We start from the raw sequence: 15,860 nt of genomic DNA, 5'->3' as shown, positions 1-15,860 counted from the left end.
TATGCACACACGGGCACAAAGTAATCAAGTTTAAGCAATTTTCAGGACTTAATTTAAATCTATTTTAATATACTTTGTTCAAATTTTGCCTAAGTGCTTTATTTCAAAGTAAAGTATTGAGTGTGAAGAGTTAAGAAAAGGAATGAGAAAAGATTTCACTCCTTCCACGTAAAATCACTCAACATTATCCAGTCACATGGCACATATACAACAACATGGTTTCCTTTTACCCACAAAAACACAAGAAGAAATGTTGAATATCCTAGCCTGAAACGTCTTTATTCATCACTGGGACGTTTAAAAACATCTGGATAAAGAATCAATTTCACCCAGTCTACTAATCATTTATAGTGTTGGAACTTACTGTTTTGTGTTTGTCTTAGGGAAATCCAATGACTGAAGTGGATTGAGAAGTTGATGTAGGTGAAGTTAGAGTAGAAATAAGAATGGATGTTCTTGACAAAATTATTAGGTGACTCACAGTAGTGATTTTTATGAAGGCATGTCAAAGAGAAAGTAAAAGGTTCAAATGAAATGTGTTGTTGCTTTGTGGTATAGGGAAAGCTCACACATTGCTGTTTTGAATTGCTTTGAATTCAGTTACTAGTCCTCAAAATGGCATTTTGCTTTGTGCTTTCAGATTTCAAATAAGCTGTTTTCTAAGAAACCATAGTACATTTTGTGTACACTAAAATTTGTATGGTTGGGTATACTTACTGCTTCTCTTATTGTCTTTACTGTCAATATCAGTCAATATCAAACTATCAGTGAACACAACCAAAAACAATACCTTTATAAATTCATGATTTGAATGGTTTATAAGTTGATTTTATGTTGAGACTTTCTTTTTTTTTTTAAAAGATTTATTTATTTACTTACTTACTTTATGCATATGAGTACACCATTGTTCTCCTCAGACACTCCAGAAGAGGGCATCAGATCCCATTATAGATGGTAGTGAGCCACCATGTGGTTGCTGGGATTTGAACTCAGGACCTCTGGAAGAGCAGTCAGTGCTCTTAACCGCTAAGCCATCTTTCCAGCCTGAGATTTCCTTTTTTTTTTTTTTAAGATGTATTATTATAATTAAGTACACTGTAGCTGTCTCAAGATGCACCAGAAGAGGGCGTCAGATCTCATTACAGGTGGTTATGAGCCACCATGTGGTTGCTGGGATTTGAACTCATGACCTTTGGTAATACCCACTGAGCTATCTCACCAGCCCATGTTTTTTTGTTTTTTGTTTTGTTAGTTTGTTTTTTGTTTTTTGTTTTTTTTTTGAGACAGGGTTTCTCTGTGTAGACCAGGCTGGCCTTGAACTCAGAAATCCACCTGCCTCTGCCTCCCAAGTGCTGGGATTAAAGGCGTGTGCCACCACTGCCTGGCTCAGCCTGAGATTTTCAGTTAAGAAAATGTTTGCTTTTTAAGTCTGTATCCCTATTGAAGTTTGTAACCATAACATATAAGTGACCGTGTCTCAGTCAGCACAGCATACTCTCCAGGGGAACTGGGAAGGCTTTCTTGGCTGTCAGGACTGTCCTTAAGAATAGATCCCATTAGCCGGGCGGTGATGGCACACGCCTTGAATCCCAGCACTTGGGAGGCAGAGGCAGGCGGATTTCTGAGTTCGAGGCCAGCCTGGTCTACAGAGTGAGTTCCTGGTGTACAGAGTGAGTTCCAGGATCTCCAGGGCTACACAGAGAAACCCATCTTGAAAAAAAGCAAAAAAAGAAACAAAATAAATAATCCCATTTAAAATGTATGGCTAGGGCTGGAGAGATAGCTCAGTGGTTAAGAGCACTGGCTGCTCTTCCAGAGATCCTGAATTCATTTCCCAGCAACCACACGGCGGCTCACAACTATCTGTAATAGGAATCTGATGCCCTCTTCTGGTGTGTCTGAAGACAGCAACAGTGTACTCATATAAATAAAATAAATAAATCTTTTTTTTAAAAAGCCGTGGCTAAAACAAAATATTAGAAATATAATTTCAGTTTTTGTAAATGTGTGTATGTTGTGAATGTGTGCTAGTTTCATTTTTGCTTATATTTTGGTTTAGGGTTTGTGTTACCATTTTTATTACACATACTTTGAGTGGTGGCAGGGTTCCATGCCATGGTATGCACGTTTTCTACCCTGTTTTCTTTCTTTTGTTTGGGGAGGGCTTCGGAGACAGGGTTTCTCTGTGTAGCTTTAGCTGTCCTGGAGCTCACTTTGTAGACCAGGCTGGCTTCCAACTCAACTTTGCTTTCCTCTGCCTCTGAGTGCTGGAATTAAACACTTATCCTCCACGTCCCACCCCTCCCCACAGTCTGTTACTTCTGAGTACTAGATTTTGTTATGTTTTGCTTTGTTATAAAGCAGGCCCGGTTGCATGGCTTTTCCTTCAGTCCTACATCAGTACTCTCAATTAAGAATAGTGGTAGAACAGGCTTAGAACTATCATTGTGGGAATTTTCAGTTTTGTCAAGTTTTTAGAAAGTTAGTCATCATTGTAGCACAGTTTTTTGTTTTTCTTTTAAAGTCTTTTTGAGTTAGGGTTTCTTTGTAGCCCCAGCTGTCCTGGAATTTGCTCTGTAGATCAGGCTAGCCTCTAAGATCTGTCTGCTTTCACCACTCCTGACTCTTACACAGTTCTTGAATTGGTTGATTTATAGTTAATAATTAACTGAAAACTTTCCTGGTGCTATACGTTTTGTGAGAGTTAACATCTATTTCAGACTCCTGGGTCACTGGGAAGAAGCAGCTCATGATCTTGCCCTTGCCTGTAAACTGGATTATGACGAGGATGCCAGTGCAATGCTGAAAGAAGTCCAACCTCGGGTATGTCCCTCATTACCTAAGACTACTCACTGTGTAGATCAGGCTGACCGTGAACTCAGAAATCCACCTGCCTCTTGCCTTCTCAGTATTGAGATTAAAGGCATGTATGTGCCACCACTACCCGATAAGATTTTTTTTTTAGATGAAAATGCTTAATATAAAAACTAAAGAACCTTTATATGCGAAGTTTTTATTTGTTTTTATTTCAGGACAGAGTCTCACTGTGTAAGTTAGGCTGTCCTGGAATTTAAATTGTAGGCCAGGCTGGTCTCAAACTCATAGTGATCCACCTGCCTCTGCCTCCCAGTTGCTGGGATTAAAAGAATGTGTTATTACACATTCTACAAGCCTTTTTTTTTTTTAACTTCAGAAATATGGACTGGGGATATATATAGCTCAGTGGTGGAGTGCTTTTCTATGTGTACAAAGTTCTTAGTTCAGACCCCATTCAGGTGAATGAGGGATGGAAGAAAAAGATATCAAGAGCATATCAGTGATTTTATCTTTAAATGTTTTAACACAGAGGTTTTAAAATAACTTATCAGACTTAATTTGATTAATAGAACTTTTTTCTTTTATGTATCATGGTGCTTCTATGTATATGATATATATAATGATGTGTATAAAGGTTGAAGGAGTCATTTTTCTTTTGAATTGGGTTCTGGAGATTGAACTTAGCAATTGCTTTAACTTTGAGCCCTCTCTCTGGCCCTTGAATTTTTTTTTTTTAAGCCCCAAGAAACTAGTTGTTGAACATAGTTTAGACTATAAAGTTCTTAGAAGTATTTGTACAGACACTAAAGTAACACTGGACTCTCACCTGCTCACCTCCAGAGCAGTTTGCAAGGACTCTTTCTTCCTTATCCCCTTTGCCCTTTGGGTACTCTTAGGGGTCAAACTCAGGGCCTGTGTGTTAATCATACACTTAACACAAAAATAAATGTTTCTGGCCTTGTCACCATTTTTTTTAAAAAATATTTATTTTATGTATATGGGTGTTCTGGTTGCATGTGTGTCTGAGTACCGTGTTCCTGTAATGCCCACAAGAGGCATTAGATCATCTGGAGCTGGACTTAAAGGTAATTAATTGTAAGCTGCTGTGTGGTTGCTCAAAGTCAAACCCTAAGAGCAGTGAGTGATGGTAACCATTGAGCCATCTCTTCCCCAGCACCACCTTGTCCTCCTTTTAACAGAGGAAGAAACTAAGTCTCGGCAGACTATAGCACTTGGTGCGTGGATGGAGTTGCAGATATCTTTGATAGTTTTTCGGCTGAACTAATCTGTGACTTGTAAATCCATATATAGTACATAGAGGCCATGAAGCAAGAATTGTACTAAAACTTGTCATTTATTTTACCTTGAGCTTTGTCATCTGTTTACGATTAGAATATTTTACTTAAAGCTGGGCAGTGGTGGCTCACACCTTTAATCCCAGCATTTGGAAGGCAGAGGCAGGCAGATTTCTGAGTTCGAGACCAGCCTGGTCTACAGAGTGAGTTCCAGGACAGCCAGGGCTACACAGAGAAACCTGGTCTCCAAAAAAGATTTCACTTAAACTGCATGTCCTAGACTGTGTCTTATGATTTGACATTGCTCTTGAAGCCTGGCTTTATGTTAGGTGGTTTCTAATGAGTTCATTACTTTATGTTTACATGTAATAATGGTTTTCATTTGCATAGACATAATATATTTTATTCACTCTTACTTCCCATTACCTTTTTTTCTTTGACCCATTGAGTTTTATTAGGGTTTCCTTAAAGGAGTATGGATGAGGATATTTACAGGAGCATGGATGGGCACCTTACCAGTGGCTACACAACTAAAGAGAATGCCTCTTCCTCTACTGTTATTGAACTTTCTTTGAGACTGCCAGCTACCGAATAATGACAAGGAGACTTATTATGAATGCATAGGCATTATATAGCTAGGCTTGTTCTCAACTAGCTTGTAACTTATTAACCCATTTATTTTATTCCAAATTCTGTCACCTGGCTTGTTCATTACCTCTTCTCTTTAGTACCTACCTGCTTCTTCTTTCATCAGTCCTCCCATTCTCCTTTCCCAGAGTTCTAGTCTCTTCCTGGAAGTCCTACCTTCTACTTCCTGCCTTTACTGTTGTAGGTCATCAGCTTTTTATTGTACCAGTCAGAAGGTAAGAGAAGAAGTGTTTATAAAACAGAGTCAGATGATGCTTAGCAATACCAAAGTCTGATCTGTAATCAGATCTCAGCTGATTCAGAAATCAGCATTTGTATAATTCAGAGACAATGTTTACACAGTGCATAAAACCACCACTCCACCTTCAGCTGTCAGTTGCCTATAGCTCCTCAGGGTGGAGTAGGGCCACCTTAGTCTCTATCTCCAGTTTCCATGAGTCTGATTTTTATTTTTCTGTTAAGATGAATCTGTCATTTCTTAGAGCTATATATTAAACAAGCCATTTTTTGTTTTGTTTGCTTGAAGCAGGGTTTCTTGTGTGTGTAGCCCTGGCTGTCCTGGAATTCATTTTGTAGACCAGGCTGGCCGCGAACTCAAGATCTTCTTGTCTCTGCTTCTTGTGCTACGATTAAAGGCGTACGCCACCATGAAGGCCATGAAATAACAAAACTTGTCTTGACTTTATCAAACATTGCAAGTAAACTTACTTATGCTTTTCTTTTCAGGCTCAAAAAATTGCTGAGCATCGGAGAAAGTATGAGCGAAAACGTGAAGAGCGAGAGATAAAAGAACGAATAGAAAGGGTGAAGAAGGCTCGAGAAGAGCATGAAAGAGCCCAAAGGGTAAATTGAACTTTAGGGCATTTTCTTTGCCTGACGGTTGCTGGGAGTCTTTACTTTGAATCTGTTCTTTGTTTTTCATCTTAAGTGAGCTTGTACTTCACTAATTAACATGTTTGTTCTATTAAAATGTGCAAGTCTGGCCAAGAGCATAACTTACAGAGTACTTTCCCAGTGGTGCAAACTCCTCTCCCATCCAAACTCACAATTTCCTGGCCAGGCTTATTAAAACTTGATGTACTATTTTGTATGAGTATTAGTCCCTCCTTGTAGAATTCTTCTTTCCAACAGCGAATTCATGACTATTATGGATGTATCTGTAATCCCTGCATTCAGGAGGCCGAAGCTGGAGGACTTGCATCTTAAAGTAAAAAGTTAAAACTACATAGTCTTATCCTTTTTTTTTTTTTTAAGATTTATTTATTATTATATGTAAGTATACTTCAGACACAGCAGAAGAGGGCGTCAGATCTCATTATGAATGGTTGTGAGCCACCATGTGGTTTCTGGGATTTGAACTCCGGACCTCTGGAAGAGCAGTCCACTGAGCCATCTCTCCAGCCCACATAGTCTTATCTTAAGGGGATAATTCTACCTGTTTTTAATTATACCCTAGTATTATAGAAATGTAGAGATTCTTGATAGTTTGTTCCAGTATTTTTTCTTTTTTTTTCCTTTTTTGGTTTTTCGAGACAGGGTTTTTCTCTGTATATCCCTGGCTGTCCTGGAACTCACTCTGTAGACCAGGCTGGCCTTGAACTCAGAAATCTGCCTGCCTCTGCCTCCCAAGTGCTAGGATTAAAGGCATGTGCCACTGCCTAGCTTTTCCAGTATTCTTGTTTTTCCTGGTTTTGTCCCCTTGTGTCTTTGTGTATTGGTGTTGTATGACAAGATTTTTCCTGGAGAGACACTACATTTAGTCACCCCAGATTGATAGTATAATACAAAATCTATCTTGGTAAACCATGAGTTTTATCAGGGTTATTTACAGGAATATGGGTGAAGGATTCATTTATAGGAGCAGAAATGGCTCAGCTGCATCACAAAAGCCCTCCTGCAGTGTGGATTGTATACAGCTCACAAAGCTGGGAACCTGGAGCTCACTGCTCCACTTGCGGGCAGCTCAACAAGTTCCAAGTGACCTCTTCCAGGCAGTTTAGCTGTTTTATGCTTTTCCTTGGCAGCTCTACTGGTCTCAGAGTCTTTGCACCTTGGCTCCTAGTGAGGGGACCAAACTAATCTGGTCAGTTTCAGGGACTTCTTAAAGCTATTTTGAGTTGTTTACCTTCTTGAAAGACTTTTCCTGTAGGTTGGACTGTTTACACAATTGGATTTATCTATTGTAACCTATTTGTTTCCAACCTTTGTTGAAAGAAAGGACATAGCTATATAATTGCATAGTAAACCCTAGTTTGGGGTCATTTAATAAGCGTTATAATATATATGTATTATGTATATTTATCTTATCACTATAAATATGCATATATGCTTTATTTGGTTTCCTTCCTTTCATGTCCTGGGGATTGAACTGGGGCCTCACACATACTATGTAAGTGCTGTATCCTGGGACATAGTTCATCTCCATGATTGTTTCTAATGGTATGAAAGAAAGTTCTAGTTGGCCTTTATTCTTTTTTTTGAGACACCTGGAACTCACTCTGTAGACCAGGCTGGCCTCGAACTCAGAAATCCTCCTGCCTCTGCCTCCCAAGTGCTGGGATTAAAGGCGTGTGCCACCACTGCCCGGCTTGGCCTTTATTCTTACAACTAACTCAGAAAGCTTTCTTCCATGATGTTTACATTTTGCTGGGAGAAAGTAGAGGAGATGAACCTAAGAAATAATTTAAGTATGCCCTTTCATTTTGAAGTTTTAAAACAAGTAAGAATTTATAGCTTATATAAGTAAGAGCATGTGAATACTGAAATTGCATTTGTGCTTTTAGTTTTCCAGAGAAATAAAATTGCTAGAAATCATTAGTAAAAAATAATGTCCTGTGACAGTTGGAAAGAGATGTTGATGGGAAGTGGATTCATCTTGAGCCTCATCACCCTTACTGTCTTCTCTCAAAAGCTTTCTTTTTGTGCTGCTGCTGTTGCTTTTCATCTTCTGTTATATAATTTGTTTTCATTTTGATTTCAAGGAAGAAGAAACCAGAAGACAATCTGGATCTCAGTATGGCTCTTTTCCAGGTATTTTTTAAGGAAAAATTAATAGTTGTTGAGGGCTGAGTATTATAATTCAAGTAATTTGTTATAATGTAATCTGTTTCTAAATTGCCAAAGTTAAGATTATGTCCTGTTACATGTGATAATGTGTATATTCATGAGGATAGGGACTAAAAACTTAGGGCTGTAGTGATGGCTCAGTAGTTAAGAGCATGGCTGCTCTTCTGGAGGACCAGGGTTCAGTTCCCAGCACCCACATAGTAGCTTACAGCTACTATGGTTCCAGGGGAATCCATTGTCTTCTGGCTTCCACAGGCATCAGGAATGGATGTGACATATTGACATACATGCAGGCAAAATGCACATTAAGAGCAAATATACTAAAAAAGTCAAATTATTACTGTGCATGAAAATATTTTGAGTCCAGTATGAGAAGAGAATTGGAGTTAAGAATTAATAGGCAGTTCTGGGCCTTGCAAATTGGATACTGGGAACTGAACTCTGGTCTTTTCAAAGCTTAACTGCTGAGCCATCTTTATAGGCCATCTTTTCATTCTGGAAAATGTTTATAATGAGAAATTATTAGCAAAACAAAGCTTTTGAGAGTTCACAGAGCTCTGGTGTTCAGATAGGTGAGGATGCAGAGATACTGAGGGAATAGTTTTGCTGCCTGAAAGAGGCACTATGAAGCTTATCTAGAAATATACTTCTAAAAGATAGGTTTGGGTTTTTGGTTTTTGTTTTATTTTGTTTTGTTTTAATGGCTGTCTTCTACTTTGTGGTAGTTTCTTTTAAGGAGAATTTGGGTACTCATTAGTGTGTATATGCTATTGGGTAGAACCATTTAGATCAAAGCTAGACAATGTTATGTGTTTATCAACTTTAAGAGTAGAGAAAAATGGTTTGGTGAGATGGCTCAGCAAGTAAGAGCACTGACTGCTCTTCCAAAGGTCCTGAATTTGAATCCCAGCAGCCACATGGTGGCTCACAACCACCCATAATGAGATCTGACACCCTCTTCTGGTGCGTCTGAAAACAGCTACAGTGTACTCACATAAAATAAATAAATAAATCTTTAAAAAAAAAAAAAAGCCAGGCAGTGGTGGCGCAGGCCTTTAATCCCAGTGCTTGGGAGGCAGAGGCAGGTAGATTTCTGAGTTTGAGGCCAGCCTGGTCTACAGAGTGAGTTCCAGGACAGCCAGGGATATACAGAGAAACCCTGTCTTGAAAAACAAGCAAACAAAAAAGAATAGAGAAAAATTGTAGTTCATAGCTTAATTCTAGCTTAAAATATAGATGTGGTTGTCAGTTCTCTTTGTCCCTGAGGCAGCTTCACTGATGTGAACTAATGCTAGATAAAGCTCTTCTCTGTGCATTTTGTTACCTCATTTAGCAATCCTTGCTCACGCACTCAGACAACAAGCCAGGCCCCGGTACCAATGACTACAGTTCCAAAGGATCTAATGCCCACCTCTGGTGTCCATGTGCAGGCATGCATACCCACACATTCATATACATACAACATGTACAAAATAGTGTGGGTTTATAATCTAATAGTGTGCTTAGAAGAATAAATGAAGTTTTTTTTCTACTAGAGAATCACTCTAGAATCTCTAGTAATGCTTACTAGTTGTTCAAATTCTGCTAAATGTAGTGATAAATGCCTTTAATCCTACCTAAGAGATCAGAGGACAGCCATGAATTTCAGTCTAGTCTGGGCTACATAGGTGAGATTTCAGCTAAACAGAACAAAAACCCCAAATTTTTTGTTTGTTTTTGTTTTAAATAATTGTATATTATTCTTAGAGATTTCAGTTGTTTAGAATGGGACTCAAATACATAGACTCACCAGGCCTGGTGAGGCACACCAGTCACACCTTTCATCTCCGACTGTTTGGCTAGTTTTATGTCCACTTGACATAAGCTAGAGTCATCGGAAAGGAGGGAACCTCAATTGAGAAAATGCCTCCATAAGACTGTGATATAGAACATTCTTAAATTAGTGACTGATGGGGAGGGCCCAGCCCAATGTGGGTGATGTCATCCCTGGCCTGATGGTCCCGGGTCCTGTATGAAAGCAGGCTGAGCAAGCCATGTGGAGCACCCTTTCATAGCCCATGTATCAGCTTTTGCTTCCAAGTTCCTGCCTTGAGTTCCTGTCCTGACTTTGTTTGATGATGAACAGTTGCATGGAAACGTAAGCCAAGCAAACTGCCTTCTCCCTGGCTTTTAGTCATGGAGTTCCATCACAGCAGAAACCCTGACTAGGACACAGACTTTAGGAGACAGCGGCAGGAAACTAAGGATTTCTAAGCCACTTGTGAGCCAGCTGTGGCTCTGCAAAGTTACCAGAACATACAGAAAAGAGAAAGGAATCAATACATTTTTGACATCCCTATTTTAGGTAAGGCTTGAGGAATAACTGCTCCAGATACATGTCACAACATTTTTAAATAAAACAAACCTAGGTTGGTAGAGATTAGCTTTAAATCAAAACAGACAAATAATACTCAAGAATGAGAAATCCAAAGGTGATTGAGCCAGCATGATGATGAACACTTTAATTCTAGCATTGTGGGTGTGGAGGCCAGAAATGAAGAGTCCCAGGCCATCCTGGGCTGTGTATAGCATTACAAGTTCCAGGACAGCCACATTGAATCAAGTACCTCATCTCTCTCTCTTTCCTCCCTAAAAGGAAAAAAATAGTGATTGACACACCTGGTATTAATGTTTGGTAGGACCAGCATATGTTGATTGATTGATTGGTTGATTGATTGATTACTTATTTATTGTTTCTTTTTTTGAGACAGGGTTTCTCTGTGTAGCAATGGCTGCCCTAGAAGTCATTCTGTAGACCAGGCTGGCCTTGAACACATATATCAGCCTGCCTCTGTTTCCTGAGTGATGGGATTAAAGGGGTGTACTGCCACACCTGAGATTCCTTATTTTTAAGGCAGGATTAATTTGTTGAGCAGTTCTAAGTAATAAAAAACAAATCCAGTATGTAGTGAAATCTGATTTATACTTAATTTTTAGGAAAAGTTAGAAGGTCAAGCTTCCTAGCTGCTGTGTTCAGGAGTGCCTGTAGACTACCTGCTGGGGTCCTTATTTTCTGTGTGCATCTGAGTATTGGAGAGGACTAAGAGAAACTTGTTGGTATCCATAATTTTATTTATTCTTACAGGTGGTTTTCCTGGGGGAATGCCTGGTAATTTTCCTGGAGGAATGCCTGGAATGGCAGGGGCCATGCCGGGAATGGCAGGGATGGCAGGGATGGCAGGGATGCCTGGGCTTAACGAAATCCTCAGTGATCCAGAGGTTCTTGCTGCCATGCAGGTAAGATTTGGAAGAACAAATTCCATCAAAGCATTTCTTTTCCACTTTGTGTGAGGACAGCACACGGCACTGTTTTCCTCTCTTACTTATCAATTAGCTTTTGCAGTGTGGCATTTTCTTTCTAAATTGAGATTAATTTTTTAAAGATTTATTTACTTTTAGTTTATGTATATGAACATTTAGTTGCATGTATATCTGTGCATGACATACATGCAGTGCCCTTGGAGATCAGAAGGTATCAGATTTCCTGAACCTGCAGTTTTGAAGCCTTTTGTGTATGCTGGGAATCAAAGCTGGCTTCATTGCCATCTCTCTGCCCTATCTTATTGTTGTGTATGTGTGTGTGCTTGCATTTACATATATGAAATATGTGCCCGTGTCAGTACATGCTACCAGATGCCCGGAGTTAGAGTTACATGCAGTTGATTGTGAACTGCATGCTTTTTACCTGTTTAGTCTCAGCTTAAAGGTCAAGTTTTTGAAAGTTTATTTTAGGAAATAGTTCTTATACTTTGAATCCATGTTATATGTGCTTTCTTTTTTATTATCTTTAGTTTGTGTTAGAGAATTAAGCTTGATGAACTGGGGTGCTTTAAAGATAATCCTATCCTGGTGTATCAAATTTGGCTGAAACATTTTACAGTGATTTGTCAATAGGATATTTAGTATTCTAAATCCTAAAGTTCATCCATTGGCCACCTTTTAAAAATAAGTTACAGCCGGGCAGTAGTGGCTCATGCCTTTGATCCCAGGATTTGGGAGGCAGAGGCAGGCGGATTTCTGAGTTCGAGGCCAGCCTGGTTTACAGAGAGAGTTCCAGGACAGCCAGGGCTACACAGAGAAACCCTATCTTGAAAAAAACAAAAAAAAACAAAAAACAAAACAAAAAGTTATAAAACTCAGATGAAACTAAAATTTCAAACCTCTCTTCTTTTTTTTCTTCAGGATCCAGAAGTTATGGTGGCCTTCCAGGATGTGGCCCAGAACCCATCAAATATGTCAAAGTATCAGAGCAACCCAAAGGTTATGAATCTCATCAGTAAATTGTCAGCAAAGTTTGGAGGTCAATCATAATGTCAAAGCCCTCGCTGAATGAAGAACAGCTCAGCTCACTTACTGGATGTTGCAATAATACAAACCAGTGTACCTCTGACCTTACTGGGAGAGTTGGGGCGCTTTGATGATAATCCCTACCCTCTGCATCAAATGTGGCTGAGGCATTTTACAGTGGTTTGCCATTAGAGTGTTCATTCAGATAATGTTTTCGTACTAGGAATTATAAACTTAAAACATTTTTCAACCTTAAACATATTTTGTAAAAATTTAGGGAATGTCAATTCCTGCATTTTTCTTTACTAATCTCTTGGGGTTTTTCCTTTTGAATTACTGGGCAAGCAAGGTGAATGTGATGATTTACTGCTTTCATGAATGAAATAAAGATTTGTTAGTGGGAAGCAAATAAAACACATTTAAGTTGATTGAGTTGGACATATGGTTACTGAAGCATCTTGACTTTTTTTTTTCTTTTTAATGTTTTACTTCAAAATGATCTGTTTCAGTAAATCTCTGGGACCACCGGTGTTTGGATCTGACCTTGGGGACTGAAGCATTGGGCAGAGCAGCAGCAGTCATAGGTTTTGTTTGACCTGTGTCGGCTGCATTTAAATCTTTTTTTTTTTAAATATATTTTCTTTATTTACATTTCAAATGTTCTCCCCTTTCCTGGTTTCTCCTCTGGAAAAAAAAAACAAAACAAAACCCTATTTCCTCCCCTTCCCCTGCTTCCTGGCCCTGGCATTCCCCTACACTGGGGCATAGAACCTTCACTGGACCAAGGGCCTCTCCTCCCATTGATGACTAGGCTATCCTCTGCTACATACATGTTGCTGGAGCCAGGAGTCCCACCATGTGTACTCTTTGGTTGGTGGTTTAGTCCCTGGGAGCTCTGGGGGTCCTGGCTAGATCACATTGTTCATCCAATCTTTAAAACTGCTTTGGTGACATTTTTTTTAAAAAGGTGTTGTAGGGAATTAGATTACATAGCTCTGCTGTTACCTGTTGTTTCAAATAAATGTTCCACAGCATTCCCACATAGAGAAAAAAGTGCTTTCTGTTTTTGTCAAATTACCTTTGCTATTAGAAAATACCTGTCTACTTGTTATCTATCCTCTCAGTCTTCTTGAGCTAATGGTTGTTTTTTTCAGTGACATCATCACTTCTGTCGTTCACAGCATAATTGTGGAAGCAGATTCATTGCTAGTTTAGTTTCATATGTAATACATACGGTAATTGTAGGTCATACCTCTAATACCTGGCATCTTACTTGGCCGTGGGGTTGCTTATTTAAATGTTAAACTTACCCTTGTGAACTCCTGTCATATCAAAAGTCATTGGAAGGAAGGATTCCCTTTGGTTTTACATATGCTTATGAAATTGAGAAACAATTGCAATATTAGAGTTATGTGAAGTGTACATCTTCGTACTTGGAAGGGCTTTAGTGAAAGATCCATATGTCCCATTTAGCTCTTAAATATTGCGATGTATTTAATGCCTTGTTTTCTCTCCTGCTGCAAGGATAAAGAAAATGGTAAATCCACAGAGTGCATATTTAAAATAGCATATATCTGAAATCTTATGTCTATGCAGGTTTTAATTGCTTCATACAGCAGTCACAGATGCATCTTGTTACATGTAAGAAAAGGCTGTATTTGAACAGAGCATGCGTTTAAAGTCCTTAACAAAATATTCATCACATGTTCTTAAATTGGAACTTTGCATGGGTCTTAGTCCAAGTATGTTCTCCTTTCATACAGTTTCCATGGTGTGTGTGCTTTTCTGAAGATCAGTTTCTTTTGTCCTCTGACTACACATGACCTAATTATATTCTAATATGGAAATATTACTATAAATGGGTGAAGTTGCTCTTCTGAAAACTGTCCTGTGCTTTTAGACTTCCGAGTTCCACAGATAGTTAAAAGTATAGTCTTGACATTTTTTAAAATAAAGAATCAGTATCATTTCTACATCAAAAATTTGTTTTTTTTCCATTAAAGACAATTTAAGAAAAATAATCTAAAGATAAAGGGGCTTTCTGCTTAAAGATAATGTGGTTAATATTCCTAAGTATGCTGAAATAAAATACTGTTTCAAACTGGATCTTGATCTTCCCCTATTTGTTAGCCTGTTAATTTTTTTTTTTACTTTGTGGAAGTGTTTAGCTGAAGTTATGTGATAGGTACAATAGGCTGTTGATGACTAAGTGTAGCAGAGACCCCAGGAGTTGAACACAGCAGCTCACATATGTAATGAGGTAGGATTTTGAATTTGAGGCCAGTCTGAACTGCATACATAGCAGGACTCCAAAAAGGCTTTTTCAGTAGCTTTTTAGAACTCTGCCATATTGAAGTAAGTAACATCTTTGTGGATCTAGAAAAGTTTCTCAGGTGCTTGTTTTAACACCTGAAGAAGCAGAAGGTAGGTGGTCAGGGGTACACTGGCGATGGATGGCATTAACAGCTATCTTCATAATCCACTGGTGAGTTTTTAGCTATGAAGAAAGACAACATACATAACACGAAGCTTTGTGGTTATATGGATGAACTATTGGATAAGAAAAGGTGTGATGGCTTGTGTTTTTAATGGACCTGGGTTAAACACATACTAGGTATGATTCCTCCAGGAATCTCTGAACTCTAGTACCACAATGTGAGTACCTCTATTGCTTTGCCATTTTATAGGTGAAGAAACTGAAGCACTTTGGTAGTTGCTCAGTGTAACATTTGTGGAACTAGGATTTTTACAGACCCGGCTTGTGGCTTCATAGCTTTTTGTAAATCCTTTATTCTTGATTACAGAAGCTTTGTTCGTGCCCCCTTTGTGGGTGGGTGGGTGGGGAAACAGGATTTCACTATGTATCTGACTGACTTGAAACTGAAATTCATTGCCCACAAAGCCTCTGCTTTCTCAGGTGTTGGGATCAAAGGCATGCATCATCAAGCCCAGCTCTAACAGAAACTTAAGGTTACTGGGTTTTCCTTGCTTAGGTTTTGTTGACTTGGGTTTTGCTGTGTCACAGAAGCTGGCTTAAAGTCCCATCTTTCTGCTTCAGCCTTTCAACTACTAGTATTAGGCAATAGTTGTAGCAGCATGCCTGGCTGCTGCTGTAAGAATTGAAAGCCAAAGTGCACATTTGAATGATAGTGATTAAAGAATACCAGGCGCGTGCTGCTGGAATCTCCATGACTTTCTCTGGAAAGTAAAGGACAGCCTAATTTAAGTTTGTAGTCCATAAATTTAAGTTATAGTAATTCTAGCAAGTAGAGTATGCAACTAGTAAAACTATGGTTGGGGCTGGCGAGATGGCTCAGCGGGTAAGAGCACTGACTGCTCTTCCGAAGGTCCTGAGTTCGGATCCCAGCAACCACATGGTGGCTCACAACCACCCACAATGAGATCGGACCCCCCCTTCTGGTGCGTCTGACGACAGCTGCAGAAAATTAAGCCAGAGCGAGCGGGGCCGAAGCGAGCCTGAGCAGAGGACTTGAGATCAACAGCAGCCACACACATGATCGAATACAGTCATCTGTACAGCTACAGTGTACTCATACACATAAAAATGAAATAAAACAATTCCTTAAAAACAAAAAAAACTATGGGACTGGGGGGTGTCAAGAGCACATCTTGTGGAGGACCTGTAGTCAGTTCCCATGTTTGATAGACCACAACTGCATGTGACCCCAGCTCCAGCAACTGCATGTG

General features: G+C 39.2%; 1 protein-coding gene across 2 annotated transcripts in view; it reads left to right on the top strand.

Annotated features, from left to right (window-relative positions):
* Positions 1-12,590, top strand: part of St13 (ST13 Hsp70 interacting protein) — a 35,119-nt gene extending 22,529 nt beyond the window's left edge. Inside the window, exons 8-12 of one of the 2 annotated variants that reach the window (XM_031350074.1) lie at positions 2,721-2,823; positions 5,487-5,603; positions 7,742-7,790; positions 10,951-11,102; positions 12,048-12,590. In XM_031350074.1, the coding sequence (XP_031205934.1) occupies positions 2,721-2,823; positions 5,487-5,603; positions 7,742-7,790; positions 10,951-11,102; positions 12,048-12,176 (550 nt within the window). In that variant the 3' untranslated portion in view covers positions 12,177-12,590. The remainder of the gene's footprint in view (positions 1-2,720; positions 2,824-5,486; positions 5,604-7,741; positions 7,791-10,950; positions 11,103-12,047) is intronic. The other variant, XM_031350084.1, reaches the window with a different exon arrangement.
* Positions 12,591-15,860: the final 3,270 nt, after the last annotated feature.

The sequence above is a fragment of the Mastomys coucha genome, unplaced genomic scaffold (assembly GCF_008632895.1).
Source record: "Mastomys coucha isolate ucsf_1 unplaced genomic scaffold, UCSF_Mcou_1 pScaffold11, whole genome shotgun sequence".
NCBI classification, from domain to species: Eukaryota; Metazoa; Chordata; class Mammalia; order Rodentia; family Muridae; genus Mastomys; species Mastomys coucha.
The sequence above is the reverse complement of the archived record's forward strand: the minus strand, read 5'-3'. Positions and strand labels throughout refer to the sequence as shown.